The sequence below is a fragment of the Scyliorhinus torazame genome, chromosome 1, assembly GCF_047496885.1.
Source record: "Scyliorhinus torazame isolate Kashiwa2021f chromosome 1, sScyTor2.1, whole genome shotgun sequence".
Classification (NCBI taxonomy): domain Eukaryota; kingdom Metazoa; phylum Chordata; class Chondrichthyes; order Carcharhiniformes; family Scyliorhinidae; genus Scyliorhinus; species Scyliorhinus torazame.
This window is the reverse complement of record NC_092707.1, coordinates 156,971,964-156,989,760: the sequence shown is the minus strand read 5'-3', so window position 1 is coordinate 156,989,760 and position 17,797 is coordinate 156,971,964. Positions and strand designations below refer to the sequence as shown.

The window sequence follows — 17,797 nt, the reverse complement described above, 5'->3', positions numbered from 1 at the left end:
AAAGCTCATGGTATTGGGGGCAATGTATAGAATCATAGAATTTACAGTGCAGAAGGAAGCTATTTGGCCCATCGGGTCTGCTCCAGCCCTTGGAAAGAGCACACTACTTAAGCCAACACCTCCATCCTATCCCTGTAACCCAGTAACCCCACCTAACCTTTTGGACACCAAGGGCATGGCAATTCTACTAACCTGTACATCTTTGGACTGTGGGAGAAAACCGGAGCACCCAGAGGAAACACATCCACACACGGGGAGAAAATGCAAACTCCACACACAGTCACTCGAGGCCGGAATTGAACCTGGGAGCCTGGAGCTGTGAGGCAGCAGTGCTAACTACTGTGCCACTGTTTTGACATGAATAGAGGCCTGATTGGCGCACAGGAAGCAGAGAGTGGGAATAAACGGGTCCTTTTCAGAATGGCAGGCAGTGACTAGTGGGATACCGCAGGGTTCAGTGCTGGGACTCCAGCTGTTCACAATGTACATTAATGATTTGGATGAAAGAGTTGCATGCAATATCTCCAAATCTGCAGACAACACGAAGCTGGGTGGCAGTGTGTGCTGCGAGGAGGATGCAAAGAGGCTGCAGTGTAACTTGGACAGGCTTGCTGAATGGGGAAATACTTGGCAAATGCAATATGATGTTAAATGTGAGGTTTTCCACGTTGGAAGCAAAAACAGGAAGGCACAGAAAATGGGGCTTGGAAGCACCGCTAGAACTGGAAGAGATCATGGAGAGTATTAGCTCCATGCAGGCAGGGAAGGTGTCGGGATCAGACGGGTTCCCGGTGGACCTCTACAAAATCTTCGCGGCAGCACTGGCCCCACACCTGCAGGAGATGTTCACAGACTTGCTGGCAAGAGGCACGCTGCCACCTACATTAGCACAGGCCTCAATCTCGCTAATACCTAAGACAAAGACCCAACCGAGTGCGGTCGAATAGATCCATCTCACTACTAAACGTAGATGCCAAACTACTGGCCAAGATCCAAGCCAAAAAGCTGGAGTACTGCATTCCAGAGGTGGTCGCAGAGGACCAGACGGGATTTGTCAAAGGTAGACAGCTAACATCGAACATCAGGTGCCTGCTGAACGTGATCTCTCCCCATCCGGGGAGAGAACACCAGAGGTGATTGTCTCCCTGGACGCAGAAAAGGCCTTCGACAGAGTCGAGTGCAAGTACCTCGTAGAGGTACTGGTGCGGTTCAGGCTTGGAACAGGGTTCACCTCCTGGGTGAAGCTCCTCTCCAACGCTCCCATGGCGAGCATACAGACAAGCAACACCAGCTCCCGGTACTTCCAGCTGCACAGGGGCACCAGGCAGGGATGCCCGCCGCTGTCCCCGCTGCTATTCGCCCTAGCGATCGAACCACTTGCGATCGCTCACAGAACAGCAAAAAACTGGAGGGGTTCCAAAGGGGAGGCAGAGAGCACAGAGTCTCGCTCTATGCAGATGACCTGCTCCTCTACATCTCGGACCCACAGCGCAGCATGGACGGAATCATCGTGCTCCTGAAAGAGTTCGCCGCCTTCTTGGGCTACAAACTCAACATGAGCAAAAGCGAGATCTTCCCGGTGAATCCACAAGAGGGAGGGGCAGTGCTGGGGGGGCTGCCGTTTAAACAAGCCCAACACAAATTCCGCTACCTGGGGATCCAAATCGCTCATGACTGGGTGGGGGTTCACAAGTGGAACCTGACCACTCTGACAGAGGAAGTCAAAAAGGGCCTGCAAAGTTGGAACACACTCCCACTCTCCCTCGTGGGGAGAGTGCAGGTGATCAAAATGAACGTGCTGCCCAGGTACCTCTTCCTACTTAGATCCATCCCAATCTACATCCCCAAGGCCTTTTTCAACTCACCGGACAAGTTAATCATGGTGTTTGTATGGGGGGGAAAGAATGCTAGGATCCCAAGGAAGGTCTTACAGAAAACAAAGTCCAGGGGAGGGCTGGCCCTCCCAAACCTACAGTACCAACACTGGGCAACGACAGCAGAAAGAGTAATGGGGTGGATTAAGGAGCCAGAAGCCTAGTGGGTGCGCGAGGAGGTCTCCTGCAGGGGGACGTCGCTCCGGGCCCTCGCCACGGCAGCACTCCCATCCTCACCCAAAAAACACTCCAGCAGCCCAGTCGTGATAGCCACACTCCAGACGCAAACATTTTAGTTCTATGTTCTGTATAATCCTAACTGACTCAATCTCTCCTCATAGAAGTCAGACCCATCATCCCTGGAATCAGTCTGGTAAACCTTTGCCGCACTCCCATGAAAGCAAGAACATCCTCCCTCAGATAAGGAGACCAAAACTGCACACAATATTCCAAGTGTGGCCTCACTAAGGCCCTGTATAATTGCAGCAATACAACCCTGCTCCTGTATTCAAATCCTCTCGCTATGAAAGCCAACATGCCATTTGCCTTCTGCACCGCCTGCTGTACCTGCATATTCATCATCAGTGATTGGTGTACGAAGACACCAAAGTCCCGTTGTACATTCTCCTCGCTCAATTTATAGCCTCTCAGATAATAATCTGCCTTCTCGTCTTTGCTACCAAAGTGGATAACCTCACTTTAGCCTGCATCTGCCATTCATTTGCCCACTCACTCAGCTTGTCCAAATCACACTGAAACATCTCTTCATCCTCCTCATAGCTCACCCTCCCATCCAGCTTTGTGTTACCTGCAAATGTGGTGATATTACATTTAGTTCCCTCCTCTAAATCATTAATACATATTGTGAATGGCTAGGGTCCCAGCACCGATCCCTGGAGCACACCACTAGCCATTGCCTGCCATTTGGCGAAAAACCCACGTATTCCGACTCTTTGTTTCCCATCAGTCAACCAGTGTTCTATTCATCTCAATACACTACCCCCAACCCAGATTTCCCTTTCGTAAATCCATGTTGACTGTTGGATCCAGCCAACATTTTCCGAGTGCTGCCGGCACTGCCTGCCTCTGCACTCATCAAAATGGGAGAATTCCACCCAATGTCTGCAGTTTTGGTCTCCTTATTAAGGAATTATGTAAATACATTGGAGGCGGTTCAGAGGTGGTTTACTAGATTGCTACCTAGAATGAGTGGGTTGGATAGGTTGGACAGGCAACTAAAGTTTAGAAAGTGTGGGGTGACTTGATTGAAGTATTTAAGATCCTAAACAGTCTCGACAAGGGGACGTGGAAAGGATGGTTCCTCTAGTGGTTGAGTCCAGAAAGAGGGGGCACTGTTTTTAAATTAGCAGTCAACTTTTAAAGGAAAGGAGATGACCAGAATTATTTTTTTCTCGGAGAGGGTTGTATGACTCTGGAACTCTGCCTCAGAAGATGGTAAAGGCGGGATCATTAAATATTTTTGGGGGTAGATATATGCACTTGGCTCATCAAAATCTAAGGTTATCGGAGGTAGATAGAATTTGGAATTCAAACACAAACAAAGCAACCATGATCTTATTGAATGGCGGAGCAGGCTCGAGGGACCAAATGGCCTACTTTTGCTCTTATTTTGTATGTTCATAGCTTATGTACAATCCGGTTAGACTTTGAGAGTATATGGTATCTAGGTGTGCAAAGCTATTTCAAATGAGATTTGATTTAATATAAGCAAGTCAGGAAGTCAAACCTCACCAAAACATTACCTCACCAAGCAGTACCTCCGTGACTGGAGATATTGGTCTACTCTCCTGGCAGTGTTGGTAAAAATGGGCTCCTCTCACACCTTCTCTTCCACCATCACCCCACCCAACCCACTAATGTTGAAAAGTAGCTACCACTGAGGGTGAGGCAATTGAAGGAATTATGAAATGAGGAAAAAGCCCAGTTAGCAACCAATTAAGTGCCAACTATGGCTTATGTTGCTAGCATTCATAACTATTGAGTCCCACTGAGAACCTTGAGCACAAAATCTAGGCCAGCACTGCCAATGCAGTCCTGAGGGAATGCTGCACTGTCAAGAGAAGCCATCTTTCAGATTAAATATTAAATCATAGCCTCATATGCCTCTTAGATAGACGCAAATGATTCCAGCAATATTTATGATTCCAGCAATATTTAGGAAGAAGAGCGGGGGAGATCTTCCTCGGTGTCCTGGTCAAAGTTCCCCAATCAACAGATCAGATCTAAGCTTTGCAGCAATCTCACATCCAGTCATGAATGGTGATGAACAATTAAACAACTCACTGGAGGAGGAGGCTCCACAAATATCCCTATCCTCAATGATGGAGGAGCCCAGCACATCAGTGCAAAAGATAAGGCACTGGATGCTGGAAAGACTATGGGACCTGACAACGGGCGAAATTCTCCGGTATCGGCACGATGTCCGCCGACTGGCGCCCAAAACGGCGCAAATCAGTCGGGCATCGCGCCGCCCCAAAGGTGCGGAATGCTCCGCATCTTGGGGGGCCGAGCCTCAACCTTAAGGGGCTAGGCCCGCGCCGGACTAATTTCCACCCCACCAGCTGGCGGAAAAGGACTTTGGTGCCCCGCCAGCTGGCGCGGAAATGACATCTCCGGGCGGCGCATGTGCGGGAGCGTTAGCGGCCACTCACGGCATTCCCGCACATGCGCAGTGGAGGGAGTCTCTTCCGCCTCCGCCACGGTGGAGACCTTGGCGAAGGCGGAAGGAAAAGAGTGCCCCCATGGCACAGGCCCGCCCGCAGATCGGTGGGCCCCGATCGTGGGCCAGGCTACCGTGGGGGCACCCCCCCGGGACCAGATCGCCCCGTGCACCCCCCCCAGGACCCCGGAGCCCGCCTGCGCTGCCTTGTCCCGCCGGTAAGGTAGGTGGTTTAATCTACGCCGGCGGGACAGGCATTTTAGCAGCGGGACTTCGGCCCATTTGGGCCGGAGAATCGCGGGGGGGGGGGGTGCCCGCCAACCAGCGCGGCGCGATTCCCGCCCCCGCCGAATCTCCGGTGCCGGAGAATTTGGCAACCGGCGGGGGCGGGATTCATGCCAGCCCCCGGCGATTCTCCGACCCGGCGGGGGGGGGGGGGGGGGGGGTCGGAGATTCTCGCCCAATATTCTGACAATAATACTGAGAACCTGTGCTCCAAAACTTTCTGTATCGATAGTCAAGCTGTTTTGAGTACAGCTATTACACAGGTATTTACCTAGCATGTAGAAATTTGTCTAGGTACGCCCTGTAAACAAAATAAATAATATTTTATTGACACAAGTATGAAGCTACTGTTAAAGCAGGATAAATCCAACCCAGCCAATTACTGCCCCATCAGTCTATTCCAAATCATTAGTGAAGTTATGTGTGGGTGTTGGGGGGGCTGCGGAGGGGGCCAGGGACCCTCCCACAGTATCTTCGGGCTGGGGGGATGGGGATCGCTTCAGGGGCCTCGGAGATCGGGACACCATTTAAAAATGAGTTCCGGCGAGCAGAGCTCCCCAGAGTACAAAACAGGGCTATGTGCGGCCTCGGTCACACGTTCCCCATTGAGGCTCCTTATACAATGTGACTCGCGTTATGTAGCCATGTGATTCTTGGCACTGGGAGCACCGGGAAACACGCAGCTAAACTCGCTCGCTATGGAACTTTGTTCTCATTGAATTGAACTGAGCCCTACGCCTGTTAAAGGGTTTTGGGGGGGGGAGCATGACCACAGTTGTTGCTCGGATCCTCTTCTGTTATGAATGGGTGTTGTTTGTAAATTTTTCGATACAAAATGTGAAAACTCAATAAAAATATATATTTTTTTAAAATGGGAATTTTTGCTACTGATTGCACAATGTTCAGCACCATTCACCACTCCTCAGATACCGAATCAGTCCATGTCCAAAGGCAGTGAGACCTGGACAACTTCCAGGCTTGGGCTTGCAAGTGGGAAGTTACATTTGTGCCACAGAAGTGCTAGGCAATGACCCTCTCCAATCGCCCCTTGACATTCAATGACAGTACCATCACTGAATCCCCACTGTAACATCCTGGGGTTACCACTGACCAGAAATTAAATTGGACCAGACATATAAATACTGTGGCTACAAGAGCAGGCCAGGGGATAAAAATCCTGTGATGAATATCTCACCTCCTGACTCCTCAAAACCCTATCCACAATCTACAACGCACAAGTCAGGAGGGTGATGGAATACTCTCCACTTGCTGAATGAGTGCCGCTCTGAAAACACTGAAGAAGTTTGTCACCATTCAGGACAAAGCAGCCCATTTGATTGGCACCTTCCAAACCCATGACCATTACCGTCTATGGGCGGCACAGTAGCAGTGTTAGCACTGTTGCTTCACGGCGCCAGGGTCTCGGGTACGATTCTCACTTGGGTCAGTATCTGTGCGGAGTCTGCGCGTTCTCCCCGTGTCTGCGTGGGTTTCCTCCGGGTGCTCCTGTTTCCTCCCAAAAGTCCCGAAAGACGTGCTGTTAGGTAAATTGGGCATTCTGAATTCTCCCTCAGTGTACCTGAACAGGCGCCAGAATGTGGCGACTAGGGGATGTTCACAGTAACTTCACTGGAGTCAATGTAAGCCTACTTGTGACAATAATAAAGATGATTATGATTATTATTAGTACAAGGGCAGCAGATATATGGAATATTGAACATACAGTGCAGAAGGAGGCCATTTGGCCCATCGAGTCTCACCAACCCACTTAAGCCCTCACTTCCACCCTATACCCGTAACCCAATAACCCCTCCTATTCTTTTTGGTCACTAAGGGCAATTTATCATGGCCAATCCACCTAACCTTCACGTCTTTGGACTGTGGGAGGAAACCGGAGCACCCGGAGAAAACCCACGCAGTCACGGGGAGAACGTGCCGACTCCGCACAGACAGTGACCCAGCGGGGAATCGAACCAGGGACCCTGGCGCTGTGAAGCCACGTGCTATCCACTTGTGCTACCGTGCTGCCCAGATGACTGGGAACACCATCCCCCCCAAGCCACTCACCATCCTGACTTGTAAATATATCACCGTTCGTTCACTGTTATTGGGTCAAAAATCGTGGAACTCCCTCCCTAAAGTACTTGTGTACCTATATCACTTGGACTGTAGCGGTGCAAGGAGTCAGCTCACCACCACCTTTTCAAGGGAAATTAATAATAACAATAACCTGTGCTACCTTGCCACCCAAGGGGTGGGCAATAAATGTAGTCTGGCTACCCATATCCCTTAGAATCATAGAATTTACAGTGCAGAAGGAGGCCATTCGGCCCATCAAATGTGCACCGGCCCTTGGAACGAGCACCCCACCCAAACCCACACCTCCACCCTATCTCCTCAACCCAGTAACCCCAGCTAACCTTTTTGGACACCAGGGGCAATTTAGCATGGCCAATCCACCTAACCTGCACATCTTTGGTCTGTGGGAGGAAACCGGAACACACGGAGGAAACCCCCGCAGACATGGGGAGAATGTGCAGACTCCACACAAACAGTGGCCCAAGCCGGGAATTGAACCTCGCACCCTGGAGCTGTGAAGCAACACTGCTAACCCTTGAATATCATTATCTAGATTACAGTATCTGGTCATTATCACGTTACTGGTTGTGGGGCTTTAGTGTATGCAAATTGGATTCCGAATTTCCTACATTTCAGCCGTAACAACACTTTAAAAGTACCTTGTCTAGGAAAGCATTCTGAACTGTCCAGAGCACTTGAAAGGTGTCATGATAACGCAAGTTCTTTCTTTTATTCTTTAATTCATGAATTCTTCGAATGTCAAAAAGTGAAGAAAATCCATCATTTTCATCTGAACATATTCAACAAATTCCACAGCAAAGCCACCCTGCTGTTTTACCCAACAAAGATGCACTTTAGCTTTTGTTGTTCCCCGACTCTGACACTGCCACCTGCTGGCACTGTCCAGTACATGTTAACAATAATAAACCAAACCAACTTAACATGTTAAAAAAGCAACTTACCATCAGTCTTCAAAGCTGCTATCATCATCTCTATGCATTTGTCACGGATGGACACCCCAGTTGACAGGAAAGGAGGTAGAATGGTTGGTGTGGAGAAGGTAGGGCTGGAAGGTGACTCCATCTTTCCTTTGCTGCCACCGCCACTGTTAAAAACAGGTATCATAGGTCAAAAGAGGAAATCTCTGTAAGTTCAACCTGGACATGCATATTGCAGTAATAAAGAATCCGGCCATGGAGGTGTCTCATGGCGTACCCTGTGATCAACAGGAAGACCATAAGGACAAGGGGATCAGTAAACCAACAAGCATAAGAATGCAGCAGCACTCACGTCCTGTGGAGCAATTTTAAAGGCCCACCAGCACTTTCCATCAGCTTGATCTAAGAAGCCATTCAGGAGAGAACTTGGTGCCAAAAATTCAGGCTAGCTCTCCTTAGATGTGACATGATCACCAAGGACTTTCAAAACACTTCTATTAGCCTACGGAGTCATCCAAGCTCAACACATCTTCCCTTCGCTAATGCTTTTCAAACAAGTGGAATTAAAGGAAATAACTTGTTAGTAACTGCCAAGTCAGAGCAGGGTCACAGTGCAGTCATCCTGTGCAGTGTCATTGGGTGAGCACATTGGGAGGCTGGCTGGGAAATAGGAAACAGGAGGAGGTTTAGGTCATACAGCCCCTTGAGCTTGTTCCACCATTCAATAAGATTATCTACCTCATTGCCACTTTCCTTCCCCTACCGTCAAGTTGCGTGGGAAGTGCTCTGTGCAAGTACCTTTCTCTACCAGACTCTAAGAGTGAAAGTGTCCCTTAAAATCCCAAGAAGTTTACCTACTATCGTTTTCTGGACAATTGTTATGGGGACCGAATGCTACAAATGCTGCTGTGACGCCAACAAGAAAAAAATGTTTTATTTTTTATTTTTAAAGTATTTTTATTGGAATTTTAACACCAACATCCAAATTTACGTAACACATAAATTTAAAAAACAGAACACGAACAACAAGCACATCAACAACATACATATCACAGGTTGTCCCCGCATCTGTGACCATAGTTTTCATAATCACGTTTCCTTATTTACAATGGTGTGCATAGTTACAAAGGGAACCTTTTATTTACATTCAAAGGTTACTAATGCAGGACTTCCTACCACCAAATTCTTTTCTTTTTCTTTAAATATATCTTTTTATTGGCATTTCCCATATTTATAAGCAGTTGTATACATACACATCACATTTTTCTCACCCGCGCTAATTTCCTTTCTAATAGAGAGGTTTATTTTGTCCTTCGTTTAACTGACCCTAGGTGCATTTCGTTGCCCTCTGGATCGGCCTATGGTTCCGCGCCCGCCCCCCCCCCCCCCCCCCCCCCCCCCGGCTTCGGCTGTGCTTTTCTTTTATTTTCCGGACAAAGTGATGAAAAAAAGAGGGATTAGCCCCCCCCCCCCATTACTCATCTCTCGTGGTTTCCCCACCTTCTCCCCCCCTCCCCCGGCCGGGATGTACCTCTCCTGGTGTTTTTTTTTTACTTCTTATTAGGTTACGCCTCATTGCTGGCCTCGAACAGGTTTTGGAACAGGCCGACAAACTGCCCCCAAGTATCCAGGAAGCCTTCCTCTGACTCTCGGATGGCGTACTTAAACTTCTCCAGGTGGAGAGATTCTGAGAGGTCAGGAGCCAGTCTGCAGCTGTGGGTGGTGCTGCCGATCAGGATTCTCCGGCGTGCGATTAGGGAAGCGAAAGTTGGCCCCCTTCTCCATGTGTAACTCTGGCTGCTCCGATACCCCGAAGATTGCCACTATTGGGCATGGCTTCACCCTCACTCCCACAACCCTGGACATTGCCTCGGAGAAGGCTGCCCAGAACCCAGCAAGCTCCCAAACCATGTGGGTGTGGTTGGCCGGGCCCCTCTGGCACCGCTCACATTTGTCCTCCACCTCCAGGAAGAACCTGCTCATTCAGGTTCTGGTCAGGTGCGCTCTGTGCACCACTTTGAGCTGCATTAGGCTTGCGCAGGAAGAGGTGGAGTTCACCCTGCTCAGTGCTTCACTCCAGAGTCCCCATCCTACCTCTATCCCCAGTTCGTCCTCCCATTTCTGTCTGGTCTCATCCAGTGGAGTCCGGGCTCTGTCCAGTAGCTCTCCGTATATTTTCCCACATAGCCCCCCCCCCCCCCGCTTTTCATTGCTTGTGCCTATTGGGTCCTCTAGTAGTGTGGTTTCTGGGGCCCCGGGGTACCCTACTGTCTCTTTGCGGAGGAAGTGTTTTATTTGGAGGGGTCACATTTCCTGTCCTTTTGCTAACCTCCACTTCCTCGTCAGTTCGTCTAGTGTCACCAGTCTGTGCCCTACGTAGAAGTCTCCGACCGTCAATGTGCCCCCATCCCGCCTCCATCTTTTGAAGGTGGTATCCAGCATGGCTGGGGGGAATCTGTGATTGCCGCATATGGGAGCCAAGGGGGACATTTTGGCTATCCCGAAGTGATGTCTCAGCTGGGCCCATATTCTCAGCGTGGCCGCTATCACTGGACTCGTTGTGTATCTTGTTGAGGAAGATGGGAGTGCTGCTGTGGCCAGGGCCCGGAGGGTCGTTCCTTTACAAGATGCCCCCTCCATTTGTACCCAATCTGTGGTGGGTTCTTGTACCCATCCCCTCACTCTTTCTGACGTTGCTGCCCGGTGGTCGTATTGTAGGTTTGGTAAGGCCAAACCCCCTTTGATTTTCCTTCTTTGCAGTGTCTGTTTGGGAATTCTCGGGTTCTTACCCCCCACATAAATGCCATGATTAGACTGTCTACGTTTTGGAAAAAGGCCTTGGGGATGAAGATCGGTATGGATCGAAACAGGAAGAGGAATCTTGGCAGTACGTTCATCTTGATCGTCTGCACTCTCCCCGCCAGGGAGAGTGGGAGTGAGCCTCACCTTTGAAGGTCTCTTCTTACTTCCTCCACCAGGCTGGTCAGGATCCACTTGTGAATCTGTGTCCAGTCTCTGGCTATCTGGATCCCCAGGTAGCAGAATCTTTTCTGGGCTGATTTGAACAGGAGCCCCTCCAGCTCTCTCCCTCCCTGTTTGGGTTCACTGGGAATGTCTCGCTTTTGCCCAGGTTAAGTTTGTAGCCCAAGAAGGTTCCAAACTCTTTCAGTATTTGCAGTATTGCCTTCAGTCCCTCCTGTGGCTTCGAGACAAGTCATCTGCGTAGAGTGAGACTCTGTGCTCTCTGTCTCCTCTCCGGATTCCCTTCCAGCTTTTTGCGTCCTGCAGGGCTATCGCCAGGGGTTCGATCGCGAGCGCGAACAAGAGTGGGGACAGGGGGTAGCCCTGTCTTGTTCCTCTCTGCAGCTGGAAGTATTTAGAGCTGGTGGTGTTAGTTTGGACGCTCGCTTTGGGAGCGTTGTACAGGAGCCTCACTCAGGCGGTGATGGCCGCCACGTCCGGGTCCTCCGCCTCACCCCGTGGGGTCGTCTGCCTGCGCGGCCGCAGCTCCTGCTTTTTTCCTTCGCCTTCGCTGCTGCTCCTTCTTACCTCTCGCCGTCCCCCCGATTTATTATTATTTGCAGGCATATTCCTGTGATGTGCCTTTCTCTTTTTTTCCCTGGGTATTGGTGCGAAAAATAGATTCTTTTCCCCCTCAAAGAGAAACCCACCAGGGTTTTTTCTCCTTTTAAAATCTATTTATTTTATAAAAGGGAATTTTTATTTTTATTTTTTAAAAGAGAGTTGTTGTTTTTTTAAAGTGTTTTAAGTTTTCAGGAGAGGGGGAAAAAAAGTTGAATTTTAAAAATTATTTTGTTTTTGTCTTATCCTCTCCGTGCTCCGACTTTCAGGTAGTTTCTTATTGCGATCCCCACTCCTCCACGTGCAGCTGCTCCGCTGACCAGGACCAGTCTCTCCTCTTCTTTTTCTCTTCAGCTCCATGGAACGGAGCTTTGGGTCCTGGGCAGGGCGAGGGAGGCAAGGGCGATGTCGCGGGACTTTAATTCTTTTTAAGAACCCGCCGGGAAAACCCCCGAGAAAAGCCGCGATTTTGTGGATCTTTGATGCGGCAGCTCCGTTCGTGAACGCCACCGGAAGTCTCTCCCAACGAGGAAAATATTAACTTGGCAAAAGTTCTTGTAGATGAGGACTTTGACCTACTATGAGGCAAATCTTTTCTCCAAAGGGATACAACCAGTGGGTTTTACATTCATTTCCCTTCACCCAGCCAAGATGCATAAATGAAGTTAAGATACAGATAAGGCAAGGTATGAACACACACACACACACACACACACACACACGCCTCAACACAATTTTACAGCTTTTGTTTTTTTATAAATTTAGAGTACCCAATTTTTTTTCTCCCAAATTAAGGGACAATTTAGAGTGGACAATCCACCTAACCTGCACATCTTGTTGCGGGGGTGGGGTGGGGGGGGGGGGGGGGGGGGGGGGGGGGTTGGGGGTGAGACCCACGCAGTCATGGGGAGAATGTGCAAACTCCACACGGACAGTGACACAGGGCCGGGATTCGAACCTGCGTCCTCAGCGTCGTTGTCCGCTGCCCTCACCAGGGCATTTGTTGACTCAGGACCACTCCCCCTTCGCCAACAACTATCTGGTCCCAGCAGCATCACTGTGAGCAGGGTCCACTCCAGGGGCAGCATGCAGTCCATCACACCAAGAGACCAGATTAGAAGTGCAGGGTGTATTTACTGGGACCAGTCTAGGAGTCCTCAGTTCAAAAGGACACTGGAAGGCTGGGAAACACACAAGAAGGGGTTGGGAGTAGAGTGTGCAGTGAGCCAGTCCATTGAGCACAGGATACCTGAACAGGAAGGATTTTCCCCCCATTCCCCCAAGTCTGTAAAAGGCTGCCAGGTGACCCCTCACTCTGGGAAAAGGTAAGCAGCAGCAGTTGGAGGCCTTTAAGTCGCTATTAACTGACCACTCAAGGACCTCAGTCGGCTCAAGGAAAGCCAGGTTGCCCCAATACCTTCCTCGTCCTTGGTAAAATACCAGCGTAGGTGGGTAGGAACAGCCACCTTACACATGATTTTACCCCTTCCCTTAACCTCACCCCCAACCCCCTCTGACATCCTGTTCCCAGGGAAGGTAAACTTACATATAGGCAGTGAGGAGATAAGGAGACTAAGGGGTTACGGGGAGAAGGCAGGAGAATGGGGAAGAGAAAATATCAGCCATGATTGAATGGCGGAGAAGACTCGATGGGCCGAGTGGCCTAATTCTGCTCCTATCTTATGGTCTTATGGAGGTGGCATTTTAAAAACATAAATTTACGAAGGCAAGGTTCAGGAGAGGAATGCAAGGCAACAAATTAGGAATTAGCACAGTCACCCGCAACTGTGAGGGTGGGTCTCAAATTCATTTTTTTGTTATGACTGCATGAAGAACTGATTGAACAAGGCAAATTGGATCATAAAAAACTGTTACTCAATACAGCCCGTGTACTTTGAAAGCAAGATCTCCTACACAGTCTCTCACTCTAACTCTTTCTTTCCCAGGACCTAAAAATTAAGGAGCTTCTTACTTCTCTCTGTCTTTCCTTCTCGAGTCCCATAAAATTAAACCTTCTCATCACTGATCTATTATTTTCTGATTCATTTCATGTTCTATTTTATTTTCCAACCTTTCTATTATCTTGCATTATGTCCCTGCCTTGGTTTCTGAACTAAAAAAAAATACAAAGCACATATGCAACCTTTCTTCTTTCGAGTTATCAGCTGATGATTTGCTGTTGCATGAGTCCCTCCTGCAACACAGAATTAAAGGTGTAAAGGCTATTTCATTGTAGCCAGTCAAATGTCTATAAATCGCAAGATGCCACAGATGTGAAACTACAAGGAAACACTTCACCTGCCCCAGGAGCAGGAAAAGGTGAAATGGAATTTAGAAAATATTAAAATATTAGGAGAAATAAGGCAGAACTATTTCCTCGTGGTTGGGGAATCAGTAACTAGGAGTTATTGACTTTAAAATTGTCACAAAGTGTGAGTAGATCTGCCGCTGGGGGGAACGGAGAGTGCGGGAGGCACGGGCCCGTGACTGGCCGAGAAAGGGAGATGGCTAAGCGGCAGGGGGTGGGGGGGCAGCCCCCTGATTCGGCTGATAACTTGGAATGTGAGAGGCCTGAACGGGCCGGTCAAGAGCGCACCTGAAGGGACTGAAGGCAGATGTGGTCATGCTCCAGGAGACGCATTTGAGGGTGGCAGACCAGGTTAGGCTGAGAAAAGGGTGGGTAGGGCAGGTTTTCCATTCGGAGTTGGACGCAAAGAATTGGGAGGTGGCGATTTTGGTGGGGAAGCAGGTGTCGTTTGAGGCGCTGAGCATTGTGGCAGACAATGGAGGTAGGTACGTGATGGTGAGTGGTAAGCTGCAGGGGGTGCGGGTGGTCTTGGTGAATGTGTATGCCCCGAATTGGGACGATGCCGGAATTATGCGGCGCATGTTGGGCCGGATTCCGGACCTGGAGGCTGGGAGCTTGATAAGAACAGGAGTAGGCCATCTGGCCCCTCGAGCCTGCTCCGCCATTCAATGAGATCATGGCTGATCTTTGTGGACTCAGCTCCACTCTGCGGCCCGTACACCATATCCCCGAATCCCTTTATTCTTTAGAAAGGTATCTATCTTTTTCTTAAAAACGTTTAAAGAAGGAGCCTCAACTGCCTCACTGGGCAAGGAATTCCAGAGATTCACAACCCTTTGGGTGAAGAAGTTCCTCCTAAACTCAGTCCTAAATCTACTTCCCCTTATTTTGAGGCTATGCCCCCTAGTTCTGCTTTCCCCGACCAGTGGAAACAACCTGCCCGCATCTATCCTATCTATTTCCTTCATAATTTTATATGTTTCAATAAGATCCCCCCGCATCCAATGAGTACACTCCCAGTCTACTCAACCTCTCGTCATAATCTAATCCCCTCAACTCTGGGATCAACCTAGTGAATCTCCTCTGCACTCCCTCCAGTGCCAATATGTCCTTTCCCAGGTAAGGAGACCAAAACTGAACACATTACTCCAGATGTGGCCTCACCAACACCTTATACAATTGCAGCATAACCTCCCTAGTCTTGAACTCCATCCCTCTAGCAATGAAAGACAAAACTCGATTAGCCTTCTTAATCACCTGTTGCACCTGCACACCAACTTTTTGCGACTCGTGCACCAGCACACCAAGGTCCCTCTGCACAGCAGCATGTTTTAACATCTTACCGTTTACATAATCCATTCTGCTGTTATTCCTCCCAAAATGGATAGCCTCACACTTGGCAACATTGAATTCCATCTGCCAGACCCTAGCCCATTCACCTAACCTATCCAAATCCTTCTGCAGACTTCCAGTATCCTCTGCACTTTTTGCTTTACCACTCATCTTAGTGTCGTCTGCAAACTTTGACACATTGCACTTGGTCCCCAACTCCAAATCATCTATGTAAATTGTGAACTGCGGGCCCAACACTGATCCTTGAGGGACCCCACTAGTTACAGGTTGCCAACCAGAGAAACACCCATTTATCCCCACTCTCTGCTTTCTGTTAGTTAACCAATCCTCTACCCATGCTACCACTTTACCCTCAATGCCATGCATCTTTAGTTTATGCAGCAACCTTTTGTGTGGCACCTTGTCAAAACTTTCTGGAAATCCAGATAACCACATCCATTGTCTCCCCGTTATCTACTGCACTGGTAACGTCCTCAAAAAATTCTACCAAATTAGTCAGACACGACCTACCCTTTATGAACCCATGCTGCGTCTGCCCAATGGGACAATTTCCCTCCAGGTGCCCCGCTATTTCCTCCTTAATGATAGATTTCAGCATTTTCCCTACAACCGAAGTTAAGCTTACCGGCCTATAATTACCTGCTTTCTGCCGACCTCCTTTTTTAAACAGTGGTGTCACGTTTGCTACTTTCCAATCCTCTGGGACCACCCCAGAGTCTAGTGAATTTTGATGAAGCCCAATACTGCCTCTTTAGTGATTACAATCATCTCAAGGTCCTCACCTATCATATCTTTATTTCCATCAGTCACTGGCATGTTATTTGTGTCCTCCACTGTGAAGACTGACCCAAAAATCCTGTTCAGCTCCTCAGCCATTTCCCCGTCTCCTATTATTAAATCTCCCTTCTCATCTTCCAAAGGACCAATATTTACCTTAGCCACTCTTTTTTGTCTTATATATTTGTAGAAGCTTTTACTATCTGCTTTTATGTTCTGAGCAAGTTTACTTTCATAGTCTACCTTACTCTTCTTTATAGCTTTTTTACTAGCTTTCTGTTGTCCCCTAAAGACTTCCCAGTCCTCTAGTCTCCCACCAATTTTTGCCACTTTGTATATTTTTTCCTTCAATTTGATACTCTCCCTCACCTCCTTAGATATCCATGGTCGATTTTTCCCCTTTTTACCGTCTTTCTTTTTTGTCGGTATGAACCTTTCCTGAACACTGTGAAAGATCGCTCAGAAGGTTCTCCACTGTTCCTCAACTGCTTCACCATGAAGTCTTTGCTCCCAGTCTACCTTAACTAGTTCTTCTCTCATCCCATTGTAATCGCCTTTGTTTAAGCACAAAACAGTAGTGTTTGATTTTACCTTGTCATCCTCCAACTATATTTTAAATTCCACCATATTGTGGTCGCTCCTTCCAAGAGGATCCCGAACTATGAGATCATTAATCAATCCTGCCTCATTACACAGGACCAGATCTAGGACCGCTTGTTCCCTTGTAGGTTCCATTACATACTGTTCCAGGAAATTATCCCGGACACATTCTATAAACTCCTCCTCAAGGCTGCCTTTACCAACCTGGTTAAACCAATCGACATGCAGATTAAAATCTCCCATGATAACCGCTGTACCATTTCTACATGCATCCGTTATTTCTTTGCTTATTGCCTGCCCGACCATCCTGTTACTATTTGGTGGCCTATAGACTACTCCTATCAGTGACCTTTTCGCCTTACTATTCCTGATTTCCACCCAAATTGATTCAACCTTGTCCTCCATAGCACCAATATCATCCCTTACTATTGCCCGGATGCCATCCTTAAACAACAAAGCTGCACCACCGCCCTTACCGTCCATTCTATCCTTTCGTATAGTCTGATACCCTTGGATATTTAACTCCCAGTCGTGACCATCTTTTAACCATGTTTCAGTAATGGCCACTAAATCATAGTCATTCACGATGATTTGCGCCATCAACTCATTCACCTTATTCCGTATACTACGAGCATTCAGGTAAAGTACATATGGGGGGGACGGGGACTTTAATACGGTATTGGATCCAGCATTGGACCGCTCTAGGTCCAGGACGGGTAAGGGGCCGGCGGCGGCCAAGGTATTGAGGGGCTTTATGGACCAGATGGGAGGAGTGGACCCATGGAGGTTTGTTAGGCCGGGGGTCAGGGAATTCTCTTTCTTTCCCACGTCCATAAAGCCCGGATTGACTTCTTCGTTTTGAGCAGGGCGCTGATCCCGAGGGTGGAGGACACGGAGTATTCGGCAAATGCCATCTCAGACTATGCCCCGCACTGGGTGGAGCTCGAGCTAGGGGAGGAGAGGGACCAGCGCCCGCTGTGGCGCCTGGAGGTGGGTTTGTTGGCAGATGAGGATTGGATTTGTTTATTGTCACGTGTACCAAGGTACAGTGAAAAGTATTTTTCTGCGAGCAGCTCAACAGATCATTAAGTACATGAGAAGAAAAGGGAATAAAAGAAAATACAGCAGGTGAAAATACAGGAGGTGAGCGGGCGGATCCGGGGGTGCATTGAAAGATACCTAGAGGTTAACGATAATGGGGAGGTGCAGGTAGGGGTTGTCTGCGAGGCGCTGAAGGCGGTGTTTAGGGGAGAGCTAATCTCCACTAGGGCCCACAAGGAGGAGGAGAGGAGTGAGAGGGAGAGGTTGGTGGGGGAGATTT

General features: G+C 48.8%; 1 protein-coding gene across 3 annotated transcripts in view; it reads right to left on the bottom strand.

Moving 5' to 3' along the window:
• Positions 1-17,797, bottom strand: part of LOC140415503 (transcription elongation factor A protein 3-like) — a 99,236-nt gene that overhangs the window by 24,098 nt on the left and 57,341 nt on the right. For all 3 annotated transcript variants that reach the window (XM_072501062.1, XM_072501061.1, XM_072501060.1), the window contains one exon: positions 7,881-8,023. In XM_072501062.1, coding sequence (XP_072357163.1) covers positions 7,881-8,023 — 143 coding nt within the window. The remainder of the gene's footprint in view (positions 1-7,880; positions 8,024-17,797) is intronic.